The 25650-nt window shown below is 39.8% G+C and overlaps 1 protein-coding gene across 8 annotated transcripts in view; it reads left to right on the top strand.

Annotated features, from left to right (window-relative positions):
- The window catches only part of LOC121571232 (collagen alpha-1(XXV) chain-like), a 516412-nt gene extending 492312 nt beyond the window's left edge, over positions 1 to 24100 (top strand). For 2 of the 8 annotated variants that reach the window (XM_041882567.1, XM_041882572.1), the window contains 14 exons: positions 1261 to 1305; positions 1944 to 2024; positions 2221 to 2283; positions 2422 to 2472; positions 7334 to 7360; positions 11112 to 11192; positions 11574 to 11609; positions 12874 to 12927; positions 13050 to 13103; positions 13371 to 13397; positions 19202 to 19288; positions 19630 to 19707; positions 21770 to 21808; positions 22753 to 24100. In XM_041882567.1, coding sequence (XP_041738501.1) covers positions 1261 to 1305; positions 1944 to 2024; positions 2221 to 2283; positions 2422 to 2472; positions 7334 to 7360; positions 11112 to 11192; positions 11574 to 11609; positions 12874 to 12927; positions 13050 to 13103; positions 13371 to 13397; positions 19202 to 19288; positions 19630 to 19707; positions 21770 to 21808; positions 22753 to 22779 — 750 coding nt within the window. In that variant the 3' untranslated portion in view covers positions 22780 to 24100. Of the gene's footprint in view, positions 1 to 1260; positions 1306 to 1943; positions 2025 to 2220; positions 2284 to 2421; positions 2473 to 7333; positions 7361 to 11111; positions 11193 to 11573; positions 11610 to 12873; positions 12928 to 13049; positions 13104 to 13370; positions 13398 to 13833; positions 13888 to 19201; positions 19289 to 19629; positions 19708 to 21769; positions 21809 to 22062 lie in introns of all 8 variants that reach the window. The other 6 variants (XM_041882570.1, XM_041882569.1, XM_041882575.1 and 3 more) reach the window with 6 other exon arrangements.
- Positions 24101 to 25650: the final 1550 nt, after the last annotated feature.

Here is a 25650-nt window from a genome sequence, read left to right on the forward strand (position 1 = left end):
TTGGTAGAGCATGGCACTTGCAACGCCAGGGTTGTGAGTTCATTTCCCACGGGGGGCCAGTATGAAAATGTATGCACTCACTAACTGTAAGTCGCTCTGGATAAGAGCGTCTGCTAAATGACTAAAATGTAAATGTTATTTTGGGGGCAAATCCAATACAACACATTACTGAGTACCACTCTTCATATTTTCAAGCATAGTGGTGGCTGCATCATGTTATGGGTATGCTTGTAATCATTAAGGACTGAAGTTTTTTCAGGATAAAAAAGAAACAGAATGGAGCTAAGCACAGGCTACATTCTAGAGGAAAGACATGGTTCAGTCTGCTTTCCATCAGACACCTTTCAGCAGAACAATAACCTAAAACACAAGGCCAAATCTACACTGGAGTTGCTTACCAAGAAGACAGTGAATGTTCCTGAGTGGCCGAGTTTTGACTTAAATCTATGGCAAGACCTGAAAATGGTTGTCTAGCAATGATCAACAACCAATTTGACAGAGCTTGAAGAATGTTGAGAAGAATAATGGGCTAATGTTGCACAATCCAGTTGTGGAAAGCTCTTAGACTTACCCAGAAAGACACACAGCTGTATTTGCTGCCAAATGTGCTTCTATAAAGTTTTGACTCAGGGGTGTGAATACGTATGTAATTTCTGTATTTCATTTTCAAATCATTTGCATATATTTCTAAAAACATGTTTTCACTTTGTCATTATGGGGCATTGTGTGTAAATGGGTGAGAAAAAAATAAATATTTAAATGTTTAATTCAGGCTGTAAGACAACAACATGTGGAATAAGTCAAGCGGTATGAATACTTTCTGAAAGCACTGTACAATGGAACATTCACTCAAAACAGGTCAGGCCTGGGTTCAAATACATGTGTATTTAAGTATTTGTTACTTACATTTTGTGTATTTTAGTATTTTCAAATGTGTTGCAGAATCAACTACTTCTATTAGAAGTATTTTAAAGTATTTTAAAATAACTTTCTACAAATAGCCTACTATTTTCAAATACTTATTTTCAAATACATGATTTCAAATAACCCTATGACCAAACAGACCTGGGCTGAAATGCATGGGAGTATTTAAATATTTGTATTTTCAAATACATGCCAATATTTTCCAAGTGAAAAAATATCCAAATATTTACTTTGAAATGTATGTGAAAGTGATTGAAATAGTATTTGAACCCAGGTCTGCAGCAAGTCACTATACATTTTTGCTATGCGTTTGTCACAATCCATTCTCTGATTCAGGGAGATCAAGGCATGCCTGGCCTCCCTGGGCTGGATGGTGAAAGGGTAAGTAGACCCAAGAAGTCTCATTACCCAGTCATGCCTAGTAAAGATATAGACCATTAAAAGCCATTCTTTAAGATTTGTACAATTTACATTGGACTCATTGACCTTAAAGATATTATCCGGTACTTTTGTATACTTTTTTAGCCAGTAGTTCTGAAAGTAGCACTCACGAGCCAAAAGTAGTCCCCGAAAATTGCACACTGCAACATATATGTGCAGATATGTGCATCATGTCATTGCTCTCTCTCTTGCTCTGCTGTGTGTATCTTGCTAGCTGTCACTCAAATGGTGAGGGGCTGAAGCTCATTGGCTGGAACTCGAACTGCTAGGTGGCTGCCCGCATGTGGGAAAATATAGGAAAAAGGGTGCCACAAAGCTTCCAGAAAACAGGATTTTGTAACTAATTGAGCTAAAACAGTCATTCTGCTCATAGATTATGCATGAAAGAACTACACATTGACACATCCAGCCCAAAGTCGCCAAAGTTACGGAACATGTCTTTAATGGATGAATTAAATACAAGGGAGGAGCGAAAACCTGCAGACACACAGCCCTCCAGGAATTGAGTTTGATACCCCTGCAATTAAATTTTCCCATTTTGATTGTCATTCTGATTACTCTATCTACTGTATTCCCAGGGTTTTAAAGGTTCCAAAGGAGACATTGGAATCCCTGGCACATCTGGAGAAAAAGGAACTGTTGGCTTACCTGGTTTACCAGTAAGAGTCTATCCACTAACCTTAACACATATCAAATTATTCTTGACTCCAATAAGCGAAAGCAAATAGCTTCATCTTCGAGAACTATCACTATAGCTTCTTTTGTAGGACAGCACTATAGATCAAATATGCTGACTGTCTTGAACACTTTGAGCAGCCTTCTTTAGTATGTAATAATGAATGTCCTGTTTCCTAGGGCGTCAACGGATTGAAAGGAGATAAGGGTGATACCGGTCTGCCTGGTCCTCAAGGGCCCTCAGTAAGTGAACTCCACTTCAGAGGCCTGCTTGGCAAACTGTCAGTGTATGACCACAAACAAAAGCTATATGAAGGTGATTATTTAACCATGTGAGTTATATTATTTCAACCTGATTGGATGTCTCCCTCTCACATACAGATTATTGGCCAACCTGGAGCACCTGGGCTCCATGGACCCCCAGGCCCCATGGTGAGTTGTCCCCCTAAATCAGGGTTGGGCAGTTCTAGTCCTCAAGGGCCGCATTTACGTCACACTTAACTCTAACACACATCTTATGAAACAAATTGTAATTGTGGTGTAAAGTGAAGACTATTAGTTGTTTATATTAATCTGGTGCGTTAATGTTGGGTTGGAGTAAAAGTGTGACACCTTTGTGGCCCTCGAGGACCAGAGCTGCAACCCCTACCCTAGAATATCCATTAAAACAACTGGGATTCACTGTAAAGTGAATCCCATTACCAAACCTTTAAAAATTACCAGAGAGTGCCACTGAACTATAGGGGCTTAAGTTTACTAAGTACGGTCTATAAATTATATTAATCCATCCTCATCAGTAGGTTAATTACCTTTTTGGAGGATCAAAACAATCCAGAGCCTGTATCGACCATATCTTCTCAGTCTGCACAATAGTCAGAAATAGACTAAAGGAAAATAAGCCTACTTTTGTATGTTTAATTGATTTCCAGAAAGCTTTAGATGTTGCAAATAGGGGTCTTTTAGCCTATAGTTTGATAAAGATAGGGGTTGATGGGAAATTTTATCACACAATGCAGTCCCTCTACAAACCAACTGCCTGTGTGCGTGTTAACGAATATCATACAGATTGGTTTCCCACACCCTCATGTATAAAACAATGCGACACCGTATCACTGACTTTGTTTGCTATGTTTATTAATGATTTGGCAAAATAAATTAAACAGTTAAATATTGGAGTACGTTATGATGATGAAATGCTACGTATCCTCCTATTTGCTGATTATATTATTTTGATGACATAAACTGAACTGATGATCTTTAGAAATGTTATTATGTGCAGTCAATTGGTGCATAAGATGGAGACTCATGATCAATCAGGAAAAAAACACAGATAAATCATTTTAGAGAACCAGGTACTAAGAGAAGTTTTGGTGAAGAAATTATTGAGTTTACTAGCGATTATAAATATTTAAGTCTTAATTTTGATGAACATATGACCTTTCTATACTGCACATCTGCCCTGGCCAACTCAGCAAGTAGCACTCTTGGGGGAGTTATAGGAAAAACTAAAAGATATTGGTTATGCAACATATTCCAAACTCTATGAGACATGTGTGTGTCCTGTTCTGGACTATTCAGCATGAGTGTTGGGTGCTAAGAGGTATCTAAAAAACATGTGTCCATAACATAGCAGACTATGTAACAATTGTGACCTCGAAGAGATAGAGAATGAAATTCATTTGATCCTCTATTGCCTTTTCTTCCACGATATACGCTTGCCCTTATTCCAGAAAGCACACCAGATATACCCTGGCATTATGAGTGGTGAAGAGAAACGAAGATGTTTTTTGTCCATTGTGTATTTCCGTTAGCTGAATTTTTTGATAAAGCCTGGAATAAAAGATAAAGAGCGACCTATAATTAAATTATAAAAAATATTTAGCTCCAGACATATAGCAAAGTTGTGTGATGGCCTATATCTCTCACACTTGAATATTCTCTTTGTACTGGGTTTAATTTTTCTGTTTAATTTTACTGTTTTTAATCGGGTTTTCTTTGTGTTTTTTTTTACTGCGCTAAGGATATTATTGCTTGGATAACCTTATCTACTATTATGTAATGATTTCCTTTTCATTCTGTATGCGGTGCGCACTTTGCAGAACACCAGAAGAATTATCACTGTGAATTATTGTAATGTTTGTTCATGTGTCAATTAATCCCATGAGGGATGGGTTGCCAACTGCTGATTTGACGTGAAAATACAGTTTCATTCATTCATTCACTAAAATGCATCTCTGGCTGGTCTATCCAGGGGCCTACAGGCATATTACCATACAATGAAATGTAAATACAAGCCAGACAGCCAGTTGGATTTTAGATTGGCAGTGAATTTTGGATTCAGTGTCATGGAGTTTCAGTCCAAGCTGTTATAATGTGTTATGTAATTGAAGTAATTGTTGATGAGTATTGAGTGTTGCTGTTATACAGTGTTTGCGATATGTGTCATAGTTCAAAGGGACAAGATCTTCCCCACCCTTTTCTGACAACTATATACTGAGGTATCATGGGGCGGCAGGTAGCTTAGTGGTTAAGAGCGTTGTGCCAGTAACCGAAAGGTCGCTGGTTCTAATCCCCGAGCCGACTATGTGAAAAATCTGTCGATGTGCCCTTGAGCAAGGCACTTAACCCTAATTGCTCCTGTAAGTCGCTCTGAATAAGAGCGTCTCCCTACTCTCTGGATGATTCCCATAGATAGCCTGGTCACCCATAACAGCTGACACTCCCACTCATTACTCAGAGGCATTCATTCAAAATACACTGGGTTACAAATCTGACATAGGATAAACTACAGTATGTCCCCAGTGGTGGACAACTAAATTAAATGACTTCTGCATCTACTGATGATAATGTTCATAATGTTTTTATCTCCCAAATTATGCAGAGAAATCTTATGCACTCTCCAGGACTTATCACCCTGGGGCACAGACACAAGTCAAGTAGTTGAATTTAATGTTTGCATGGTTTTATTTATCATAGGCAGTTGACAAAAAAGTAATTTGTTCTGATTGTCAAACTAACTATCTGTACCTCTGGTTATGATGGGCTGGTTTCCCAGACACAGATTAAGCCTAGTCCTGGACTAAAAAGCTCTTTCAATTAAGAATCTCCATTGGGAATGCTTTTTAGTCAGGTAGTAGGTTTAAATGGGGGCTGAACTCACTGATTTACCTCACTTTTCCGACTCCTCATTAAGAAAAACTATTTCTGAAACGCGAATTGCGTCTTGAGGGTGTGGTTTGATATGGGTGTGTTATGTTCGCTATATCGTATTCTGGCAGTTATCATTGTTTGTTCCTCTTCACTCACCGTAGTTGAGATATATACAGCCACCGTACTATGACTTTGGCTAAAGGAATAAATTGATGCTAACATTAGCTCACGAATGTGAGGATGTTTGAGGTGGAAAAACCCAAGCTGTTTATAAAGAACAGGTCCTGTTCTTTCAACATAACATTGGCAACGATTTCTTAAATCTCGCAAATCTCAGTATTGGAAAATACTGACTTTATAACCAAATGTATCCTGTTGGCACTAGAATAGATGTATCTGACTAATATTGATGCCACATCGGCCGTTTTCGACCAGAGAAGTTGTTTTTTGGGTTCAGCTCCTCTTTAATGTGTATGGGAAAGCAACCAGATAAATACTGTTGAAAGCCAAGTAGGTTTTATTTATGGTCAAACTGACTTATCCAATCTGGAGTGTTAAGGGCTTTTTGCACCTGAAATGCTAAATGAGTCAGCAACACTTTTCCTTATGGAAATCCACTTTTCCCATTATCTGCATGTTCACTCAGCAATATACAGTAGGTCTAGTTATCTTCCCAAAGTTACTCCGCAATGTTAGCATACATAAACTTTCTTGGATGCAACAACAGAGGTACAGTGGCTTGCGAAAGTATTCAACCCATTGGCATTTTTTCTATTTTGTTGCCTTACAACCTGGAATTAAAATTGATTTTTTGGGGGTTTGTATCATTTGATTTACACAACATGCCTACCACTTTGAAGATGCAAAATACTTTTTATTGTGAAACAAACAACAAATAAGACAAAAAAACTGAAAACTTGAGCGTGCATAACTATTCACCTCCCCCCTCAAAGTCAATACTTTGTAGAGCCACCTTCTCTTGGGGTATGTCTCTATAAGCTTGGCACATCTAGCCACTGGGATTTTTGCCCATTCTTCAAGGCAAAACTGATCCAGCTCCTCCAAGTTGGATGGGTTCCGCTGGTGTACAGCAATCTTTAAGACATACCAAAGACTCTCAATTAGATTGAGGTCTGGGCTTTGACTAGGCCATTCTAAGACATTTAAATGTTTCCCCTTAAACCACTTGAGTGTTGCTTTAGCAGTATGCTTAGGGTCATTGTCCTGCTGGAAGGTGAACCTCCGTTCCAGTCTGAAATCTCTGGAAGGCTGAAACAGGTTTCCCTCAAGAATTTCCCTGTATTTAGCGCCATCCATCATTCCTTCAATTCTGACCAGTTCCCCAGTCCCTGCCGAAGAAAAAAAAAGAAAAACATCCCCACATTTTTAAATAATGATTTAATGGTGCTCCGTAGGATGTTCAAAGTTTCAGATATTGTATTATAACCCAACCCTGATCTGTACTTCTCCACAACTTTGTCCCTGACCTGTTTGGAGAGCTCCTTGATCTTCATATTGCTGCTTGCTTGGTGGTGCCCCTTGCTTAGAGGTGTTGCAGACTCTGGGGCCTTTCAGAACAGGTGTATATATACTGAGATCATGTGACACTTGCACACAGGTGGACTTTATTTAACTAATTATGTGACTTCTGAAGGTAATTGGTTGCACCAGATCTTATTTAGGGGCTTCATAGCAAAGGGGGTGAATACATATACACGCACCACTTTTCCGTTATTTATTTATTTGAATTTTTTTTCATTTAACTGAGTTATTTTTTTCATTTAACTGCACCAATTTTGACTATTTTGTGTATGTCCATTACATGAAATCCAAATAAAAATCTATTTAAATTACAGGTTGTAATGCAACAAAATAGGAAAAACGCCAAGGGGGATGAATACTTTTGCAAGGCACTGTACATTAAAAGTGTATCATGGATCCACTGATAAGATAATGTGTTGAGTTTCACAACCGTAGCTCCTTCTAAAGTGAATGCTTATACCTTGCTCCTAATGCATATTCCTGAAAATGTAATTTAGTAAGAAATTACATTCATTCCATGTTGCAGATTTGTAAAAACATCATCAGGTCAAACTAACTGATACAATTAATGAAAACATGTTTTCTTGATTCTATTTTTCAGGGACCCCATGGATTCCCTGGACCAAAGGTAAATCCAAACAAGAAAATGTAAAAGACAGCTGCTTTTGCTTTTATTAATAATGCATGCATGCCCCACATTAAAATGTAAAAAGTTTAACCATTAGATATACAGTTGAAGTCGGAAGTTTACATACGCCTTAGCCAAAATGTCAGAATAATAGTAGAGAGAATGAATTATTTTAGCTTTTAGTTCTTTCATCACATTCCCAGTGGGTCAGAAGTTTACATACACGCAATTAGTATTTGGTAGCATTGACTTTAAATAGTTTATCTTGGGTCAAACTTTTTGGGTAGCCTTCCACAAGCTTCCCACAATAAGTTGGGTGAATTTTGGCCCATTCCTCCTGACAGAGCTGGTGTAACTGAGTCAGGTTTGTAGGCCTCCCTGCTCGCACACGCTTTTTCAGTTCTGCCCACACATTTTCTATAGGATTGAGGTCAGGGCTTTGTGATGGCCACTCAATACCTTGACTTTGTTGTCCTTAAGCCATTTTGCCACAACTTTGGAAGTGTGCTTGGGGTCATTGTCCATTTGGAAGAACCATTGCGACCAAGCTTTAACTTCCTGACTGATGTCTTGAGATATTGCTTCAATATATCCACATAATTTTCCTTCCTCATGATGCCATCTATTTTGTGAAGTGCACCAGTCCCTCCTGCAGCAAAGCACCCCCACAGCATGATGCTGCCACCCCCGTGCTTCACGGTTGGGATGGTGTTCTTTGGCTTGCAAGCGTCCCCCTTTTTCCTCTAAACATAACGATGGTCATTATGGCCAAACAGTTCTATTTTTGTTTCATCAGACCAGAGGACATTTCTCCAAAAGGTACGATCTTTGTCCCCATGTGCAGTTGCAAACCGTAGTCTGGCTTTTCTATGGTGGTTTTGGAGCAGTGGCTACTTCCTTGCTGAGTGGCCTTTCATGTTATGTCGATATAGGGCTCGTTTTACTGTGGATATAGATACTTTTGTACCTGTTTCCTCCAGCATCTTCACAAGGTCCTTTGCTGTTGTTCTGGGATTGAAAGGCACTTTTCGCACCAAAGTACATTGATTTCTAGGAGACAGAACGCGTCTCCTTCCTGAGCGGTATGACGGCTGTGTGGTCCCATGGTGTTTATACTTGCGTACTATTGTTTGTACAGATGAATGTGGTACCTTCAGGTGTTTGGAAATTTCTCCCAAGGATGAACCAGACTTGTGGAGGTCTACAATTTATTTTCTGAGGTCTTGGCTGATTTCTTTTGATTTTCCCATGATGTCAAGCAAAGAGGCACTGAGTTTGAAGGTAGGCCTTGAAATACATCCACATGTGCACCTCCAATTGACTCAAATTATGTCAATTAGCCTATCAGAAGCTTCTAAAGCCATGACATCATTTTCTGAAATTTCACAAGCTGTTTAAAGGCACAGTCAACTTAGTGGATGTAAACTTCTGACCCACTGGAATTGTGATACAGTGAATTATAAGTGAAATAATCTGTCTGTAAACAATTGTTGGGAAAAATTACTTGTCATGCACAAAGCAGATGTTCTAACCGACTTACCAAAACTATAGTTTGTTAACAAGAAATGTGTGGAGTGGTTGAAAAACAAGTTTTAATGACTCCAACCTAAGTGTATGTAAACCTCCGACTTCAACTGTATGTAATACCTTATTATACCTTTCCTTGTTAGGTACTGATATGTACAGTATACCATGCTGCAAATTCCAATGTTCTGCCCAGAAATATGGGCTGTGGTAGAATACTTTGAAATTGAATCCTTCTTTCTTTCCCACTTTAGTCTGTTCTGTTCTGATAGGATTTGTTGGGTGAAAGCAAAGTTTCCAACATGTTAATTTCATGAATCCAGTTGTATTAGATTGTTAGATGTATTAGATGGTTTGAGGGGGCGGGCAGGAATTAAGCATTTTTAACGTATTTAAACTTGGCCCAACCCCAATTCTCTCCAATCCAATCCATTTTTTATAATTCTACCAGACCAATTTGGCTGGATAAAATTATATTTGGGACATTTTTATTTATTTATTAATATTATTTGTTTAACCTTTATTTTATCAGGGTTCCCCATTGACACCAAGGCCTCTTTTTCTAGGGAGCCCTGCATGAACACAATTTATACAATTTACAACATTTAAACATACAACGTAATAAAAGCATACAATGCTATAATCAATTTAAGAAGCAAACACATTCCTCAACAATGTGGTCCTCCATTAACAAATTCAACTGCCCTTGAGGCACCAGAGCATCAAGGTGCAGAGAGCTCTGCAGTTATTACAGTGCATTCGGAAAGTATTCAGACCACTTTACTTTTTCCAAATGTTGTTATGCTACAGCCTTATTCTAAAATTTATAAAATTATGTATGTTCCTCATCAATCTACACACAGTACCCCATAATGAAAACGCGAAAACAGGTTTTTAGAATGTTTTACAAAAATAAATAAAAATAAAATACCTTATTTACATAAGTATTCAGACCCTTTGCTATGAGATTCGAAATTGAGCTCAGGTGCATCCTGTTTCCATTGATCATCCTTGAGATGTTTTTACAACTTGATTGGAGTCCACCTGTGGTAAATTCAATTGATTGGCCATGATTTTGAAAGGCATACACCTGTCTATATAAGGTCCAACAGTTGACAGTGCAAGTCAGAGCAAAAACCAAGCCATGAGGTCAAAGGAATTGTCCGTAGAACTCTGAGACAGGATTGTGTCGAGGCACAGATCTGGGGAAGGGTACCAAAAAATGTCTGCAGCATTGAAGGTCCCCAAGAAAACAGTGGCCTCCATCATTCTTAAATGGAAGAAGTTTGGAACCACCCAGATTCTTCCTAGAGCTGGCCACCCGGCCAAACTGAACAATCTGGGGAGAAGGGCCTTGGTCAGGGAGGTGACCAAGAACCCGATGGTCACTCTGACAGAGCTCCAGAGTTCCTCTGTGGAGATGGGAGAACCTTCCAGAAGGACATCCATCTCTGCAGCACTCCACCAATCAGTCCTTTATGGTAGAGTGGCCAGACGGAAGCCACTCCTCAGTAAAAGGCTCATGACAGCCCGCTTGGAGTTTGCCAAGAGGCACCTAAAGACTCTCAGACCATGAGAAACAAGATTCTATGGTCTGATGAAACCAAGATTGAACTCTTTGGCCTAAATGCCAAGCGTCATGTCTGGAGGAAACCTGGTACCATCCCTATGGTGAAGCATGGTGGTGGCAGCATCATACTCTGGGGATGTTTTTCAGTGGCAGGGACTGGGAAATTTGTCAGGATCGAGGGAAAGATAAACGGGGCAAAGTACAGAGAAATTATTGAAAATCCTGCTTTTGCTTTGTCATTATGGGGTATTGTGTGTAGATTGATGAGGGGGAAAAACAATTTAATCAATTTTAGAATAAGGCTGTAACCTAACAAAATGTGGAAAAAGTCAAGGAGTCTGAATACTTTGTGTTAACAAAAAGAAGTAAAGAAAAACATATTTCAATCACTTCAAAATTTGATTTGATTAAAATGATTTTGATAAATGAGATGACAAATTATTCGATGGTGGATAACAAAAGTTGACGTGAGAGAATTGATGATGAAATTTAGAGTTAATTGGACTAATCGAATTTAACATATGTACAGTAGGTATGACCCTCATAATGACTCAAATGCTCATACAAATTTGTGCAGTGTATGTGTCTACTAAATTCTGTCCATCATTGTATTGCCCATCCCCTGCTCCTAACCTCTGCCACTCTTCTTGCATTTAGGGGGAGGCTGGGAATCATGGTCTGAAGGGAGTGCGCGGGGAGTCAGGGCACAAGGGGGACAGAGGACCACTGGGCCTCCCCGTAAGTACAACACAGTCCTCCATCCTGTGAAATAATCCCACCACCCCAACCCTGTCCTCCATTTTCCACCCCAAAAGCCTCTTTTCTGCTTTCAGCCCCTGACCTACTTCCTGCTCTTTGTGTGCATTCCTGCACAGCATATATTTATGTGTCTCTTTTGTGTCTGTGTCTGTTTGTCTGTCTGTCTGTCTCCTCCTGTGTTTGTCTTTCTCTCTCTCATTCGCCTGCTTGTGCCGACAGCATTTCAACCTCCCTGTGACGTTTTGTTGTATTTCCCCCCTGTCCCAATAACGACGTTCAACAATAAGTGTCCGTTTCACTGTGTTCATCTTGTACTAATCCCGCCTTGTTCATGTCACTCATCCCTCCATAACGGCACAGGGAGCCTCCGGCTTGGACGGCAAGCCTGGAATTAGGGTGAGTTTCTTGTGACCCAGCTTCACCCCCCCAATCCCTCCCCATGTATCCTGAAACCTATTGTTGACAGCCTCCATCCACTGAATGGATATTCTGTTCCGCTATCTTTATAGACAAGAAAAGGTTATGTATACTGTTTTAATTCGATATTGAAAACTGAATTGCCCCCTTTCAAAGCCAACACCAATATTCAGCATGGCTTTCAATCTTAAAAGTTCAAAGCCCCCAGTTGCAGGAACAAGAGAGATAACTACACTGAGTATACCAAACATTAGGAACACCTTCCTAATATTGAGTTGTACCCCCCCTTTTTCCCTCAGAACAGCCTCAATTCATCGGGGCATGGACTCTACAAAGTGTCGAAAGCATTCCACAGGGATGCTGGCCCATATTGATTCCAATGCTTTCCACACTTGTGTCAAGTTGGCTGGATGTCCTTTGGGTGGTGGACCATTCTTGATACACACGGGAAACTGTTGAGGGTGAAAAACCCCAGCAGCGTTGTAGTTGTTGACTCAAACCGGTGTGCCTGGCACCTACTGCCATACCCCATTCAAAGGCACTCAAATCTTTTGTCTTGCCCATTCACCCTCTGAATGGCACACATACACAATCCATGTCTCAATTGTTTCAAGGCATAAAAATTATTATTTAACCTGTCTCCTTCCTTCCATCTACACTGATTGAAGTGGATTTAAGAAGTTACATCAATAAGGGATCATAGCTTTCACCTGGATTCACCTGGTCAGTCTATGTCATGGAAGGAGCAGGTGTTCTTAATGTTTTGTATACTCAGTGTATAATGACAGCAGGCATTTCAAGGTTCTTGATTGTCTGTCGATGAGTGTGCCAGACCCCGAAGAAGGCACAGTGATGCCGAAACGTTGGTGTTTTTTTACCCAATAAATTACTGGGAGGTTATACATATGAAGTGTGCGACTCTCTTTGTTTTTATAGATGAGTGTGCCATTAACACAGCATTAACACTCACTCATACATTATTTGTCTCTCGTGTCCAGTGCATGAGAACAAGCAGCTGCTCAGTGTTCCAATATTCTATCAACTTGAATCATTCAATATAATATTGCATTTTGTCTAGCTGCAAAATACAATGCCCTATGTCCATTATTTGGAATGTGAAATTGGAGCTCACTTTTCGGGTGGACCATAATCAACATTATGGTACAGTATATGGGAATGTAGCCTGACCAAAGTGTGGTCTTACCTGAGGGTCTTTCTTACCCTTGTCTCCACCTCTCCACAGGGTATGGACGGGCCTGTGGGTCCCTCCGGTCCAGCCGGGCCAAAGGGGGACATAGTAAGTGTGTGATATATGATATTTGCATAGTTGACTGTGTTAGCTAGCTACCACACTAACTTTGATAGCCTTTTGGTAGATGTGTGTTATTAAAATGTGATACCTATTTGTGCTTGTGTCAGGGTGAGAGAGGAGCTGCAGGTGAACCCGGGCCAAGGGGGCCTTATGGACTTCCTGTAAGTGTGCTCTGATAAAATCAAAACCCCCAGCCAACACTCCAATCCAGTCCAAATAACAAACACAATCTTAATATCAGTCTCACAACTTCATAACTAACTTGAGAATTTGTCATTTGGTGACATAATTTGGCATATACAAGAACTAACTTGAAATAGAATTTGGCATTGTTTCAATACAAAACAACTTGGCATTGTTTCAATACAATTCAATTATAGTTTCATGTATCTGAAAAGGTTCTTACTTTATTCTGTGTTTACTTTTAGGGAGCGGCTGGAACACCTGGCCTTGATGTGAGTGAGGCAGTTATGTCTGTCCCTGTCAGACTTGTGATATCTGTAATTCCTATATCCCAAACTGTTCTTCTTAATTTGTTCTTCAAGAGGAGAGTAATTTCATTTCACCATAAAGTATGCTCTGTATCAAAGTACATTCTGCAAATATACTGGATGTATAAGGCTGTCAAAATGGCAGCACTAGTCTCTCTTTCTGAGTATACACATTTTCCCCATAATGCTCTCTCTGTATCCCTTTGTGTTCTCTCTGTATCTCTTACTGTCCCCCTCTCTATTTCCTACTCTCTGTTCATCTTCTCGCTTTTCTAGGGGTGTAACATTGTCAGAGAGGAAACAGAACCTCCTTGGACGTTCTATCTATACTGTTCCTAGATCAGGTTTATCAGATACACTACCCAGGGCACCAGTACTGAACTAGAGTTGTATTTTGCAGGGGTTGCCAGGCTTAAGGGGAGAGAAAGGCGACCTGGGGGAAAGAGGAGAAAAGGTACAGTTGAAGTCGGAAGTTTACATACACTTAGGTTGTAGTCATTAAAACTCGTTTTTCAACCACTCCACACATTACTTGTTAACAAACTATAGTTTTGGCAAGTCGGTTAGGACATCTACTTTGTGCATGACCCAAGTAATTTTTACAACAATTGTTTACAGACAGATTATTTCACTTATAATTCACTGTATCACAATTCCAGTGGGTCAGAAGTTTACATACACTAAGTTGACTGTGCCTTTAAACAGCTTGGAAAATTCATCATTTGAGTCAATTGGAGGTGTACCTGTGAATGTATTTCAAGGCCTACCTTCAAACTCAGTGCCTCTTTGCTTGACATCATGGGAAAATCAAAAGAAATCAGCCAAGACCTCAGAAAATAAATTGTAGACCTTCACAAGTCTGGTTCATCCTTGGGAGCAATTTCCAAACACCTGAAGGTACCACGTTCATCTGTACAAACAATATTACGCAAGTATAAACACCATGGGACCATGCAGCCGTCATACCGCTCAGGAAGGTGATGCGTTCTGTCTCCTAGAGATGAACGTACTTTGGTGCGAGAAGTGCAAATCAATCCCAGAACAACAGCAAAGGACCTTGTGAAGATGCTGGAGGAAACAGGTACAAAAGTATCTATATCCACAGTAACCTGAAAGGCCGCTCAGCAAGGAAGAAGCCACTGCTCCAAAACCGCCATAAAAAAGCCAGACTACGGTTTGCACATGGGGACAAAGATCGTACTTTTTGGAGAAATGTCCTCTGGTCTGATGAAACAAAAATAGAACTGTTTGGCCATAATGACCATCGTTATGTTTGGAGGAAAAAGGTTGTTGCTTGCAAGCCGAAGAACACCATCCCAACCGTGAAGCACAGGGGTGGCAGCATCATGCTGTGGGGGTGCTTTGCTGCAGGAGGGACTGGTGCACTTCACAAAATAGATGGCATCATGAGGAAAGAAAATTATGTGGATATATTGAAGCAACATCTCAAGACATCAGTCAGGAAGTTAAAGCTTGGTCGCAAATGGGTCTTCCAAATGGACAATGACCCCAAGCATACTTCCAAAGTTGAGGCCTACAAACCTGACTCAGTTACACCACCTCTGTCAGGAGGTATGGGCCAAAATTCACTCAACTTATTGTGCGAAGCTTGTGGAAGGCTAACCGAAACGTTTGACCCAAGTTAAACAATTTAAAGGCAATGCTACCAAATACTAATTGAGTGTATGTAAACTTCTGACCCACTGGGAATGTGATGAAAGAAATAAAAGCTGAAATAAATCATTATCTCTACTATTATTCTGACATTTCACATTCTTAAAATAAAGTGGTGATCCTAACTGACCTAAGACAGGGAATTTTTACTAGGATTAAATGTCAGGAATTGTGAAAAACTGAGTTTAAATGTATTTGGCTAAGGTGTATGTAAACTTCCGACTTCAACTGTAGATCTAGATATGCTACCTTAGGGAATGAATATCACTCCCATAATGTTACCTTGAAGAACTGGTGTCAATGGACAATGAGGGAAAGGAACTAAGCCTTGTAACTACAAAGTGGATATACTTTCGAAAATGTAATTTAACTTTAACTGAGTGGACATACATGTATGACAGTTGTTATGACAATATGGAAGGAGTGGTATGGTATTTGACATAGCTGTCACTGATGACAAATAATGGGTCTCAGGATACTTTCATGGTAATAATGTGCTGTACAAATTTGTATGAGCATTTGTATGAGTCATTATGAGGGTCATACCTACTGTACATACGTTACAGTCGATTAAAGTCCAATTAACTCTAAATTCCATTATCAATTCTCTCACATCAACTTTTGTTATCCACCATCGAATAATTTGTCATCTCATTTATCAAAATCATTTTAATCCAATCACATTTTAAAGCCTCCGAAAACTGTGATTGAAATATATTTTTCTTTACTTTTTTTTATAACACTTACAGTGCCTTTGGAAAGTATTCAGACCCCTTGACTTTTTCCACATTTTGTTAGGTTACAGCCTTATTCTAAAATTGATTAAATTGTTTTTTCCCCTCATCAATATACACACAATACCCCATAATGACAAAGCAAAAACTGTTTTTTATACATTTTTGCTAATTTATATATTTTAAAAAAATAACGGAAATATCAAATTTACATAAGCCTTTACTCATTACTTGGTCATGGCACCTTTGGCAGCGATTACAGCCTCGAGTCTTCTTGGGTATGACGTTATGAGCTTGGCATGCCTGTATTTGAGGAGTTTCTCCTATTCTTCTCTGCAGATCCTCTCAAGCTCTGTCAGGTTGGATGGGGAGCGTTGCTGCACAGCTATTTTCAGGTCTCTCCAGAGATGTTTGATCCGATTCAAGTCCGGGCTCTGGCTGGGCCACTCAAGGACATTCAGAGACTTATCCCGAAGCCACTCCTGCGTTGTCTTGGCTGTGTGCTTAGGGTCGTTGTCCTGTTGGAAGGTGAACCTTCACCCCAGTCTGAGGTCCTGAGCGCTCTGGAGCAGGTTTTCATCAAGGATCTCTCTGTACTTTGCTCCGTTCATCTTTGCCTCGATCCTGACTAGTCTCCCAGTCCCTGCCGCTGAAAAACATCCCCACAGCATGATGCTGCCACCACCATGCTTCAACGTAGGGATGTTGCCTGGTTTCCTCTAGAAGTGACCTTTGGCTTTCAGGCCAAAGAGTTCAATCTTGGTTTCATCAGACCAGAGAATCTTGTTCCTCATGGTCTGAGAGTCTTTAGGTGCCTCTTGGCAAACTCCAAGTGGGCTGTCATGTGCCTCTAGGAAGAGTCTTGGTGGTTCCAAACTTCTTCCATTTCAGCATAATGGAGGCCACTGTGTTCTTGGGCACCTTCAAAGCTGCAGACATTTTTTTGGTACCCTTCCCCAGATCTGTGCCTCGACACAATCCTGTCTCTGAGCTCTACGGGCAATTCCTTCGACCTCATGGCTTGGTTTTTGCTCTGACTTGCACTGTCAGCTGTTGGACCTTATATAGACAGGTGTGTGCCTTTCCAAATCATGTCCAATCAATTGAATTTACCACAGGTGGACTCCAATCAAGTTGTAAAAACATCTCAAGGATGATCAATGGAAACAGGATGGACCTGAGCTCAATTTCGAATCTCATAGCAAAGGGTCTGAATACTTATGTAAATAAGGTATTTTATTTTTATTTATGTGTGTAAAAAATTCTAGAAACCTGTTTTCATTATGGGGTGTTGTGTGTAGATTGCTGAGTTTTTTCATTTATTTAATCCATTTTAGAATAAGGCTGTAACGTGACAAAGTGGAAAAAGTAAAGGGGTCTGAATACTTTCCGAAGGCACTTAATAAGAAGCTGAACTCAATTAAACTAAAAGTGAATTGAGAGTTTGTCCATTGACAACAGGCAGTTGTAACTCATCTTTCTATTGGTTTTCTGCAGTTTTCAATCATGAGCATTAACCTTCTAACATCCCACTTTGTGTTCTTTGGACTGTTGTTGACCTGACCCTTTTAAATGGCCTGTAACATTGAGCGTCTGTGTCAGTATACTGCTTTAGTGTTATGATGAGTGTAAATTCTTCCCAATTAAACTCTATCCCTTTTTTTGCCTACACCAGGGATGGGCAACTCCAGTCCCCAAGGACTGGAATTTCCCATCCCTGGCCTACACAGTACAATCAATGCATCCTATATTTCTTCACTATAATGCTGCCACAAATTCTTTTTGCAAATATGAATAACTAAATTTGCATTTTCCATGTTCACTAAGCTTCCTCTATGGTCTTTTTTCAAATCTCATTCCGATTGTGTTTTCAACATTTCTTCAGACCTAATGCATTATGAAACCATATCTTATGGTTTAATCTAGTCTAAGTCTGTGTTTACCCACAACAGCTCTCAAGGCTACACTAACGCTTTGCTTCTGGCAACATGGGTATTTCCATGATTTCATGGTTGAGGCCTTTTCCATTGTAAATCAATTCAGGAAACTTTAATTCACTACATGAATTGAAAAGAAACAATTATTACTGAAAATAATGGTCAAATTTTCGGAGAAATAAATTACATTTCAATTCACTTTCTGAATAGACTCAGTGGAAATGGAACAGACCTCAACCATTATTATGCACTTTTGCAGTGGACTGTGAAAAGGGATACAGTTTTTGCTGTTTCTTGTTGGGGGAATGGGGTGTCTTCTGTGCCTCTGGAGGTGTTTTCCCTGCTACTCTTTCTCCTCCCTTGTGCCCTCTTAAGTCCCAAGTGACTCTCCTATGCTCCTTCCCGCTCTTCCTATTCTGAGGAATGTTCTGGACTTCCCATTTTCCGGTCCCTAATTCTAGTACCTCTCCTATCTAATATTGACTACAGTATGTCTTCCCATCCTCTATAAGCAATAGCTTTTAATCTCTCCCCCTTCATTTGCGGGGTCGTGCTAATGTTTTGAGCTGACTATTCTGACCATTGTAAACCATTGTGCGGATTAATCTATTCAGTGCCATGACAATCAGTCATTGGAAGGAATACATGTATATTTTTTTAACTTAGGTTTCTTTGGGATTTATCAAATCCCTTTTGTAACCAGATAGTTTTGTGGAACCAGGTTGAAGTGTATAATCTTTTTTAATGAGTACCAGAAAGTACCAATTGTTAACATATACCAGTGGAAACAGTGCTGTAGAATAAAGTGCAACCGAAAAGTATAACCTTCACGGAGATCTCTACTTTATACAGATGTAGGATCTTAATTCGTGCCAGTTTGCTACAGCAGGAAAATAATCCTGCAGCAACAGGAAATGTGAATTATTATGTGGATTATAATTAATGGACTTTTTTGTAGGGGTTGATACATTTTTTGTAAGGGGAAATCAAGTCTCAAATTTCAAAGCGGAAATGACAAACTTCAGAAGCCTTTTTAAACCTCAAATACACTACACGTTTTAAATTTCCTGAATTGCAGGAAAGTTCTTCTGCAACAGTGTGATCAGATTCTACATCTGTATGATGTTTAAATTGGCCTTGCTATACCCTAATACCCAGGGAATGATAGTTCATATGAGATGCAGTTTAGCCAACAATGTGCTTTGTGAAATTCTGCAAACAGTGAGTTATGGACAGTGACATTATAGTCAAGGTTTAGTTCCATCTTCTAATTTGATTAGTTACATGAGATTTCCAAATTGTGAATCAAATGGACAAAAAAAAAATATATACACAAATGTTCATTCTCATTGGACTCAGAATATTCACCCTTCATCTGTGAGTGGAAATAATTATTGACCTGACCAAACCATTGTATCCACAGGGGGAGAAGGGAAAGAAGGGCAAAAAAGGGCCTAAGGGGGAGAAAGGAGAACAGGGTGCCCCTGGATTAGATGCACCCTGCCCATTGGTATGTCCCAAGCTAAGAGCGACGTAAGACAGTGGACCCCCAAAAAGGAGGATCCCCCCTGGCTAACTTGGCACCCAGCGGTTGTGAAAAATCCCTGAAAAAGCTTAATATCACAGAAATGGATTATGTCCCTCTGAAGTCCTATTGGCCAGTGCTAAGACCTGGGCAAAGGACCAGATATTCCATTGACTAAATTATTGGATGATGGGCTGGATCTAGGTGTCTGTAGGTCACAGGGTGGCTCCTTCTTTCCCCCGATCTTATCCCCTTAGCTGGGGGATGCATTGGGTGCTCCGTCCACATCTTTCCCAGTAACACTCCCAGGTCATCTTTACGAACAGGGGTTCCGGGGCTTTAAGGGTGAAAAGGGAGAGCCAGGGCAGCCTGGTCTGGATGGGCTGGATGCCCCATGCCAATTGGTACAGTATTCCTCTTTTCTTCTACCTCTCCAATGCATGGCTTCAGCATGATTGGACCCACCCACCAAATCATCCATCAACTCCCACTACAAATTACCACCAGCTCACATTCTAAATCACCTCCAGGTTTTTCAGACATGTATTGTCTCTTTTAGTGCCATAAATGCTACCACAACAACAACACACTTCTTCCTGACTAACTGACTGCAAGCAGCCCTTCTTAGATACATACCAGATACAGACCTACTGTAAATCTGCAATGGAATGCCACTGTACGTAAATGTAAAGCAGTGGATCTATTGTATTCTCCCTTGAGATGTATCCTTCTAACTTAATCCTCCTCCCCCTACTTTTTCAATAAGTGTACAGGGACTCTTTCCTAGAAACAATACCCTTCCTTAAATGGACTGTTTCGCTTCCACATTTCTTTAACATCCCCAGTTCCAAAATGGACTCTAACCATGGCAAGCTAAAGTCTTAGTTTCATCAGTTTTCTTCTTTACTGATGAGTTTCCGTGCAATTGGAGCATGGACCTTACCCCTCCTACCTTTAACTCCCTCTCCCCCTTCTGTACTTGTACCAATTGGGCACACCATGACCAAGGAGGGAAGATGTGAAATCAGTTATTGCCCTAGACCTTTCCAATGCCAGCTACAACTCAAATTTGTAATTCTCGTTTGGTTTCGGGGAGAAGTGTTCTTATCTTGTGTGATTTCTGAGATGTCGTTAATGAATGGTATGTAATGCATGGAACTGATGATTGCTTTTGTGCCAAGGGTCCTTCATGAGTTAATATATCAAGCTAGATTAAATGTATGTCAACATATTATTCTCACCGAACAAATTACACTTCAAGAGTGTTGATATGTTTGCTATATGTTTACAGTTTCACATTTGTTTAGGACTATAGACCCTGTACAATGGCATTTTAATTATTCATAACTTTGGATACATTTTGAATACATTAACTAAATATAAACCTAAGGGAGGACCATATCATTGCATGATGAGATTAATTTTACTTTATATAACCTGCATGAGTGAGAATTCATTGAAATGTGATAAAACATCATCAAACCTGAGCATGGCATTACATTTTCCCTTTAGATTTTGATTGAAAACAAGACTATTTAAACATGCAATATCTAAATTACACAAGCAATTAACTAAAACATAAGTTATATGATAAATGTATCACTAGATTTTTTATGAAATTAGATTGAGTCATGTACTATGCTCTGGATGTAAAGAAAATGTAACAAATCATTTAATGAAAAATGATGGTTTGAAGTTGAACCTCTAATCTTAAATAGTATAATGTCTGTTAAAGGGATAGTTTGGGATTTTGACAATGAAGCTCTTTATCTTCTCCCCCAGAGTCAGATGAACTCGTGGATGCCATTTTTATGTCTCTGCATCCAGTATGAAGGAAGTTAGAGGTAGTTTCGTAAGCCAATGCTAACTAGCGGTGGCGCAATGACTGGAAGTCTACAAGAGTATACCAACTGTTCCCATAGACTTCCAGTCATTGTGCTAACACTAGTTAACAATTGCACTAACGCTAGCTAGCAACTTCCTTTAAACTGCACGCAGAGACATAAAATGCGTATCCACGAGTTCATCTGACTGGGGAAGTAGATAAGGGGGTTAATTGCCAAAATCCTGGACTATCCCTTTAATGTCTGTAAAGTAGTGTACTTCATCTCTGCAGTGAAAGCCCTGTGTCTGTCAACTAAAAATCTTACATCACGGGGTTATATGTCTTATGCCTATTGCAGCACAAGATAGGACTCAAAAACTACTGCATATGAAACATTCCATCACAGACATCATCATATATTTGGGAATCCCAGTTTTGAAATAACAACACTATTTTTGTACTTGTGCTGGAGATATGAGGTACACTCCTTCAAAGACCTTGTACAACGTAATCACAGACTTAGAGACACAACATCAAACAAACATTTGTGAATGTCAGTTTTGGGCAATAAAATGTCTGTTTCTGTCACAATTTTTTGTCACTAACTGGTAATTTCTTCCCCTTTCTGCTCCCCTTACTAGGGCCCAGACGGACTACCAATGCCTGGATGTTGGCAGAAGGTAAGCATTATCTCGGTAATGTAATCCCTGTTAAATCCCAGTACACACACACACAGAAAGAGTTAACGTCTCTGGGTGAGGATTTGAGCTTTACTCAGCCTTGGCCATAAGCATGTTTTTTTTTATATTCGTTGGTTCACATAAATATGTGAGTGGTGTGTGAAATATCTACATTTTTCAGGCCTAAAAATGGTCACCCCATGTCTGTCTCTTACCTCATCTCACTATATCTTTCTCTGTTGTTTTTCTTGCAGTGATCAATCTAACCCGAAAAGCATGGAGTTTGTAAATAATGCTTCTTTTTTGGTATTTATAGTTTTTTTAAATGGAAAATATAAAATAAAGATGAAATATACTGTATTGTATGTGTACAATGAAAAAGAGCAAAGGTCCATCACTCCTAGCTGCTTCTACTCACCTCACTATGTGGAACGTGTGTCACTCTCACATCCACATCGTGGAGTCCAGATCCTTGGCCAGCAGCAGAACTTGCACACACACAAAGGTGTTTAGTCCCAGTCCTTGCATGACCAGAGTGCTTGGGCACAGATTGGAATGTCATGGCAAAATTTGATTCAAGGGTAGTAAGAAGACTGAAAAGGAGGTTGTGTGAGCAGAGGATGAGGAGAAGGAGGCATTGTAGGGATCTGGACTGGCTCTTAAAAGCTTGAGCTCACCATCCATTCATGACATACTACTAGCTTAAAAGACTCCATTCCAACAAAACACCCTCCCCACTCCCCAAAGAGCATGACGACTGTTCCAAACTATATTTAGGCTATATGTATTGATATACAGCACATATTTCATTGTTGTGTGGTCAAATTTTATGGCTTCAGCAAAACACTAACTGGCTGTCAGTCAATCTTACCTACTCAAAAAAGAAAACCCAGAGCTTTAGATTTGTGGTTTTATTTGCTCCTTTTTCTTTTAATGTTCCAAAGGGAGTCACGCCTTGGCTGGTGGCTTAAAAAGAATTGTTCCCCAGGAAGTCAATTTGGGTTGATTTTCTTTATTGTGGTGGGATCTGCAATGAGTCAATAGATACAGGTCTTCACCGTTGCACTTGGGTGGGTCCAAGGGCCCGTTCCCTGCTGCCAATGACCACTTGTTATTGGACTTGGAGGAGAGTGTGGGAGCTCACTGCACTGTGCACAGACAATCGGAAATGGGTTAGGCTGACAAGGACTTCGGATTCAACGGACCTGTTTGGGATCCCTCCAAGTAGGGGAGACAGTGGGCCTCGGCAAGGAGACTCCAATCATCTCTCCTGCCAATCACTGGTCTCCATGGCGATCAAGGAGTGTGTCTGCCTGTAACAATGTTACAGTCACAACACTACAAGGTCAAGATGGAATTCTGCCTTTTTATTTGAAGTTTTACTCTTGTACTTACTTGTAATACTTTTTTCTGTGTATAACAGCCTTTGGTGCCTCAAGATTTTGTTATTCATTCCTTTATCAGAACTGTGCAACTTTTTGTCCTGCTTTGAGTAATTGGAATGGTCTTTATTGCGCAATGGTAACCTCTTGTAAATTGTTAAAGTATAAAAACACCTATGTTGCACTCTTAATATATATTGAACGTTGATATTACTGGGTGTTAATATGGCATGTACATTATGGCTTCAAATGAACATAAACTTCTGTGTAACACAAAGGGAATTTGTTTGTCGCAAAGATTTAAGTCATTTTTATGATTACACAGCATCAGATTTTACACTCATTTGAAGAAGCATACAGTATGTGCAAACACTGAGATATATAACACTTGCTGGCCATTAAGTGTAAAATTCATTCTGTGAGTTACAATGTGCTTCACTGCAAGTTTCATGTATCTTTACATTTAAATGCAGTAATATGTCTGCAACAATAAGCTTTTTGTACATTTTGACCTGGTAATTCAGTATAGGTGAAAATGCCTTTCGGTATATCCATAATTTGTTGCTAGATAATTGTTGTTTTATCCAAATGTCAAGTGTCAGTTTGCATCAACTGGATAATGTCTACAGTACACCATACGAAACATTCAACCTTTTTTTATTATTTTGTTTTCTCAAACACATTTCATTTCAGTTGAATTTGTAACCCAGAATCAGATTCATTGCCATTTACATCACATTCCAAAGCAATTTCGACAAAAAAAGTGGGCCTATTTCTTCATTTCTTAATGTTAAGGATTTCATAATCCCAACAATGCCCTTATGCACAATGATTTTTTATGCATAATAATATTCGGTCTAGTGTAGCAAAATTTGAAATTGTGTTTTTGACATTGGTTAAAAGTGGAGACTCAGAGCTAGAAAATGGTATATCATTGTCACGGTCGTTGAGAGACGGGTCAGACCAAGGTGCAGCGTGGTATGCGTACATGTTTATTAGAACAAATAAACACTTGACAAAACAACAAAAACAACGTAACCGTGAAGGTCCTAAGGGCTAACACCACAAGCCTATCAGGAACACAAGATCCCACAACTAAGGTAGGCAACCAGGGTACCTAAGTATGATCCCCAATCAGAGACAACGAGCGACAGCTGCCTCTGATTGGGAATCACACCCGGCCAAACCTAGACATACACATACTAGATCTCCAACATAGAATATGATCACATAGATCTCAAACTGAAACTCACACCCTGACCCAACCAACAAGAGTTCTCTAGGTCAGGGCGTGACAATCATACACTACAGTTGAGGAACAATGGGAAAGTAATTCTGCTTTGAAAGTTGATAAACTTGTAACCTCACTTTTGAGAAAATTGCATTTGAATGTTTTGGTACCTACTGGAGAGCTCTTCTTTGTCTACACACATTCACACCCTCTTTAGCCCCACCCATCTCTTTAAGGGTTGATCCGAGCGTTCTGTCCTAACAACAGCAGTCAAGCACCCAAGCTAACTGGCTAACGTTGTCTAGCTTGCTAGCTACTCACAGACCATTTTACTTGCCCTAGCAGAGCTGGTTAGGCTGTTTTTATGTTATCCAGAGCGTTGGTGACTGCAACTGTGCTGCTGGCAACAATTTACACATTTTTTTCCAACGTTTACAGACACCGGCCATATTCAATGGGTGTTGAGCGTTCGTAAATTTGTCAGTTATTCTGTGCTCTGGCACACTCAGACGACAGCAAGGTTTAATTTACCAGCTACGTCTATCAACAGTTGTCGCATTGACATTCTATTGAAATGGTTACTTGCATAGTGGAGTATTTTGTTAAGACATGTAGCTAGCTTGCTAGGTAAACAATTAACCATAATCCCAACTGATAACGTTACTACCCTGCATGAATCTGCAGGTAGCTAACCAACCAGGTTCAATGTTAGCTAGCTAACATTAGGCTATAACAAGCAAAGCAAATGGCTCTGAGGTACGAATAATATTACTACACAGATCATACACGTAAAGTTAGCTAGCTGACCTAACAACAGCAGTCAAGCACCCAAGCTAACTGGCTAACATTGGCTAGCTTGCTAGCTACTTCCAGACACAAATGAGAGAACAGCTCACTGACCATTTTACTCGCCCTATTGAAATGGATACTTGCATAGTGAAGTATTTTGTTAAGACATGTAGCTAGCTAGCTAGGTAAACAATGAACCATAATCCCAACTCATGACGTTACTACCCTGCATGAATCTGCAGGTAGCTAACCAAACAGGTTCAATGTTAGCTAGGTAGCTAACATTAGGCTATAACTAGCTAAGCAAATGGCTCTGAGATACGAATAATATTACTACACAGATCATACTTGTAACGTTAGATAGCGAGCCAGCCAGCTAACGTTAGCTAGCTAGCTAACAGTACACTTTAACTTGAAATGAAAACAACTTTCTGTCAAAA

Source organism: Coregonus clupeaformis, chromosome 8 (assembly GCF_020615455.1).
Source record: "Coregonus clupeaformis isolate EN_2021a chromosome 8, ASM2061545v1, whole genome shotgun sequence".
Lineage (NCBI taxonomy): Eukaryota > Metazoa > Chordata > Actinopteri > Salmoniformes > Salmonidae > Coregonus > Coregonus clupeaformis.